Source organism: Mytilus californianus, unplaced genomic scaffold (assembly GCF_021869535.1).
Source record: "Mytilus californianus isolate M0D057914Y unplaced genomic scaffold, xbMytCali1.0.p SCAF_1, whole genome shotgun sequence".
In the NCBI taxonomy this organism is placed as follows: domain Eukaryota; kingdom Metazoa; phylum Mollusca; class Bivalvia; order Mytilida; family Mytilidae; genus Mytilus; species Mytilus californianus.
In genome coordinates, this window is record NW_026262581.1 from 48,626,402 (window position 1) to 48,632,401 (window position 6,000).

Sequence of the window (6,000 nt, forward strand, 5' to 3'; positions counted from 1 at the left end):
TTGTTACGTTTGATTGGCCGTGGATATCAAAAAAGACCGTGGTTACATTCTGAAAAGTTTAAAAGTGATCGATGTACACAACAACAATGGTTAAACACATCAATTTGTTATGTTTTAAATAAAGGCAACAGTAGTATACCGCTGTTCGAAATTCATAAATCGATCAAAAAAAAAACAAATCCAGGGTTACAAACTAAAATTGAGGGAAACACATCAAATATAAGAGAACTACGAAACAACAGAAACACAACATTAAAATGAAACACACACAGAAACAAACTATAATATAACAATGGCCATTTTCCTGACTTGGTACAGGACATTTTAAGAAAAAAATTGTGGGTTGAACCTGGTTTTGTGGCTAGCCAAACCTCCCGCTTTTATGGCAATGTTAAATATAACATTAAAATGACAACATAACATGACAGGCCTACAATACAAATAAAGGAAGAACATATAGGACAGAGAAACATACGAATAATAGCTAACAAAAGGTACCAGGTTTAAAATTTAATACGCAAGACGCGCGTTTCGTCCACACAAGACTAACCAGTGACGCTCAGATCAAAAAGTTCGAAAGCCAAAACAAGTACAAAGTTGAAGAGCATTGAGGACTAAAAGTTCCAAAAAGTAGTGCCAAATACGGTTAAGGTTAATTGTCTGGAATAAGAAAAACCTTAGTATTTAGAATAATTCATACATTTGCAAACAATAAATTTATAAAAATGACTATATAATAGATATACATGATAACACCGAAGTCGTGACTAACTACAGAATAAAAACGGATACATAAATCAACATAAACCAGCACATAAGTGAGTGCTTATTAAAAAGTCGATGTTTGAAATTATTTTTTTAAAGCAACCATTAACCATTATTTCTGTCTTTGACTACCAAACAAAGATCGGCTAATGTGTTGGCTTTCAGAAAATGCACGAACTTAAAGTATATTCTACGTAATTTCAAGGAGAACACCATTCACCTAAGGACAACGATGAAAGGTTGTGTGTTAAGACCTTTTCGAGTTTGTTGGTATTGATTGGCCACGAATTTAAGTATGAAAAAATACAAATTTCATTTCCGCTTGTATAAAATATCTATTGTTGTTATCATTTGAACAAAATTTCTTTTTTTTTATATCCATAAAACCGTTTGATGATTGAGTTTTTTTTTCTCAATTATAGACTAAGCACACAATCTTCACCATACTCATTGATATAAATCGGTTGGTTTTTTTTGGAATACTTCAACATTAAATCTGATTTCATGTTCTACAGCGAAATAGAACAAGAATAGTCTCCTATACTATATCAATATATTAGCACAGATAAACTGTGAAGTGTTTTTTTGTCATGTTATAAAAGACTAGCTGTATGTTTGCTTACAAATGTAATGATGGATACTCTGAAATTTCCATAAAAAAGTTTTCGGATGAGGTGAGGTAGTAATCAAATATAGAACCTCGAAGAGGGCTTCCAAAACCCTTTCAGCTGTCTATTAGATATAAAAATAAGAAGATGTTGCATGATTGCCAATGAGACAACTCACCATCAGAGACGTAATGATGTAAAAGTTGACAACTATAGGTCAGCAAACGACCTTCAACAATGATCAATCCCCATACCGCATAGTAAGCTATAAATACTTCATATATCTTTAAATATTAATGACCGACCATATCAATGTACATATATAAATTAACAAACAAACATAATATTTCCTGAGGTAAACTATTTTTTTATTTTTGCTTTTAAATATATCTTGAAACATCTTTCCATGACATTATTCTGGTTTCATGTATACCTATTTTAGAAAACAAAGATTTTTTGGATAATGTCTTTCGCTGATTCTGTTTCCTTATAGTAATTGTTTAGTTGTCTGATTTGCTTAGCTTTCAGCACGTATCCATATTTAAAAAGGTTCCAAAGACTTCTTTGAGAATATAAATACTTTAAGCAGTTATTTTAGAATGCAAATAAATGTAGAACTTTCCAAGGCATTGTGTTTGCTTTGGCGAGTATAGTTTATAGACTTTGCTCTACAATTTTTCTAATTGTTTATGGTATGTATGCTTTTGTGTTAAGAGTAAATGGGTAAATGGTATTAATTCAAATCAGCATACTCTTTTTCAAGTGATGTCTTATTTTTCTTATCTGTATTAATATCATTTTGTTGTTTCAATTTTTCTGAGTTTCTTAGTAGGATTGCTTTGACGCCTAAATAATCAATATTTTGTATTGTAGTATGGAAAATTTAAACAATAACACAAACTGACTGCAACATTTTATTTTATATAAAAAAAATAAATAAGTGTTCAAAGTCTGGATTTCGGTGATATCCTGTACATGATCATCGTGTGTATCCATTTGACGGCCTTCTTCGACAAATCATGTGACAATTAACAGTTGCACAGTATTTGTTGGTTGGACAATCTCCATCATGATGACAGTTTTTTTTGCAAATAATTGCTCCACTAACTACTGACTGAGAAACGACACCTGAACCAGAAGTACGTACTGATCCACTTCGTCTTAAAGAAAGTGTGTCTAATACATCAAGTCCACTTCGTCTTAGGTTGGTTGCGTCAAGAATATCAGAACCTGCATGACCAGACATTCCACGACTTCTACCTATTGTTTCCAAATTAGCATTGCTAGATAGATCCAAATTCCTAGCCAGACCAGATGAACCAATTCTGCTGCCAGGGGATAAATGACCATCATTACTCGAAACTCTGGTCAAGCCAGATGATAAACTTCTAATTATTTCCTTTCTTATAGAGTCCGACAATCCAAATGCACCAATTATACTTCCAGAAGAAATTTCGACGCAGTAGCTGCTACATCCATTGTGAATACATTTATGTCCTGAACGACATAATTTATCTCCTCCACACCCAAAATGGCAGTTACTGATACTGTCATCGTCAGATAAAGCACGTGACAAACCAGCTGAGGGGCCTCTAATGATTTCAGTCCTGCCTCCAATTGAACCCCCAGACAATCCTCTTCTAGCTGATGACCCGCGTGATAAAAAGTCATTGCCTATTCCATGAGATGTTTCAACTGCTCTTGATCCTGCTCGTCTGTTTGCATCAATTACATCTAGTACAGAAAGGGATCCAACACCACTACGCCCGTTTATGTCTCTTCCAACTGTGTTTTCGACCTGTAAAATCTTTTTCACTCCAGGTATGTCTAATGCATGCTTTTCTGTTGGTGAATAGGCTGTAAGAATAAATATCGAACCATTTTATAATATTCACAAATCAAGTAATACAAAATACAATATAGGTGAACTGCTATCTGCATATGAATATCAGGATATATGTAGTTATTGCCAATAAGACATCACTACAAACCATTGAAAGTTTGAAATGGCCTATATTTGTACTCGACTGTACTGATTTTTACTCTACCAGTCTGAATTGGTCTGAAATTTACTTGATTATACTCGACTGTAGTCTGAACCATACTTAAGAGTCTGAACTTGAACTCGACCACACTCGACCAGTACTTAACCATTTTATTTGCGTCTGAGCCATGCTCGACCTAGTCTGAACAATGCTCGACATAGTCTGAACCATACTCGACCTAGTCTGAACCATACTCGACCTAGTCTGAACCATACTTGACAAAGTCTTAACCAACCTAGACATATTTTTTGTATCTATCTATTATATTTCATCAATTTAGGAACTGTTTTTAACAGCTATTTCCCCTGGCTAGAAATTTGAACAACAATTTGAAATTAAAAATGTATTCAATATGGCATTGAAACCAAATATTCACAATAAACGTAATATAAATTCTACACTATATTCATCAACACTTACATATATATATATATACCACCTTTAAAATAAAAATAAAACAAGCTGTTCCAATAATCTCAAAACTGAATTGTGACTAATATTTTCAATGTTATTCAAATTTTTTTTGAATGTTTCAGATATATTTTATGGTTACTGGACATTTTTCACCATTTACTTAAGCCTTGTATATATTTTTGGTGTCAGTTGAGTTTAGTTAATAATGCAGTGAACATTGTTTTTATTAAAATATATCTAGAAGAGTATATAAAGCAACTTAATAAATTTAAAAGATCACACCTTTGTTTTGTAAAACCAAGAATTTTATATAATCATGACAACAGAACTTCCGTAGCAATCCTTGATAACCATTTAAAAAAGGAAATGTGTTCCAAAGTTGCGGAAAAAATTTATTTCAATTAAATTTATATAACTTTTGTCAAAATTAAAGACATGGCATACAGAAGAACTTTAATAAGGTTTAATTACCTCAGTACATGTGTGTTTTACAGGTAAAAAGAAAGCCCTATTTTTCTTAAACTCGTGTATTACTTATCTAGTGAATTCAAAAGGCCTTGCGATTTAAGTTTTACAGGATGTTGCAATTTTTACTGAATGTAATTAGAAATTAATTCTCTCCGACCAGGTGTGATCTTTTTAATGAGTTTGCCCCAAGCAGGAGGTATTACTTTATACTTTACCACTATTCAGAATTTTTTTTTTATTTATTTCTTTAACTTTTTTATCCCTTTTTGATATATATTATATATAATATATCCCAAATTATAATAAGAATAGATATATTTCTAATATAAGATTAAACAATTTCAGTGATTTTTTGGCTGTTGTTAACTCATTAAAAAGATAATTATATAACTATTGTATGTAACCATAAAACCTATGTAGTTTTTCTTTAGGAATTTAGGAAAATTAAGTTAAAAAAAAACACACATGCCAACCAAGAAGCACCTTAATAAGGTTTTATTACCCTCAGTAAAGGTGTGGTTTATAGGTAAAAGAATCGTTTTTTTTTAACAAAACTCTAAAACTTAAAATTAATATATATAAATTATTATATAAGATGATTTGATTTAACTATCTCTATTTGATAAATCTGAGATCATGTAAGGATGTAAAAATATGTTTTTATATATATCTTTATTTTTTTGTGGCTGTTATCATGTCAGAAAAAAAGAAATTAATTTTAACAGCTAAAATTAAAAAAAAGTAGAGGTTATTTGGTCAAGTATGGTTCAGACTGGTCGAGTATTGTTCAGACCTTTGGTCGAGTATTGTTCAGACCTTTGGTCGAGTATGGTTTAGACTGAAAAAATAGGTCGAGTACAGGTTGAGAATGGGTTAAGACTGTTTCAGACTGGTCAAGTAATAGTTCAGACTTTTTTCAATGGCAAAGATAAGGGTCAAGTACAAATTAGTACGGTCGAGTATGGTTAAGACTGGGGTCGAGTAATGTCGAGTAAAATTCAGACCAATTCAGACTGGTCGAGTAAAAATCAGTACAGTCCTGTACAGATATAGGCCATTTCAGACTTTTACTGGTTTGTAGTGTATTCACCATACACCAAAGGATGATGTAAACCTGTAAAACCTTCTTCACTCCATGTTTATTTAGTACATGCTTTTCCGTGGGTGCATAGACTGTAAATTAAATATCTCACAATTTATATAATCTTTATTAATCAAATAATACCATAAACAATACAGGTTAACTAATATTTATATATTTATTAAAGTATACTTGGTATTGTTGTTAATAAGACAACTATCCACCATAGACCGAAGGGCAAGGTTGTAAACAGTTGCAGGTACCGTTCGGTTTCAGCACTGAGCAAAGCCCATACCTTATCGTAAGCTATTAAAACACCCCCATGATAGAATTAGACACAATTCAAAACACAAAACCATTTGTTTCAAACTTTTTCATTATAATTTACAAAAATATGCAGATGTTGGTAATATGCCTGCATATAATTATGTAGGAAAGTTTTCTATGTTTAAGAACATTTCGGTGGTAAGATATTTAGATTTTATCTACACATTGAAAAACTTTTGTTAAACAGCTTATAAATTTCGAAATGGCAAATCAAATAACTTTCTTACCGGCTACTGTCATTGTGGTCAATGCCATCAACAAGAATATGGTCTGGAACCTCATCATTTCTAAG

The 6,000-nt window shown here is 31.8% G+C and overlaps 1 protein-coding gene across 1 annotated transcript; it reads right to left on the minus strand.

Annotated features, from left to right (window-relative positions):
* Window positions 1–2,322: 2,322 nt before the first annotated feature.
* Window positions 2,323–6,000, minus strand: LOC127720429 (uncharacterized). The gene is made up of 2 exons (XM_052227021.1): window positions 5,936–6,000; window positions 2,323–3,230 (listed from the first exon to the last, which is right to left on the minus strand). The coding sequence occupies exons 1-2, from the start codon at window positions 5,991–5,993 to the stop codon at window positions 2,353–2,355; spliced, it is 936 nt and encodes a 311-aa protein (XP_052082981.1). The 5' UTR covers window positions 5,994–6,000; the 3' UTR covers window positions 2,323–2,352.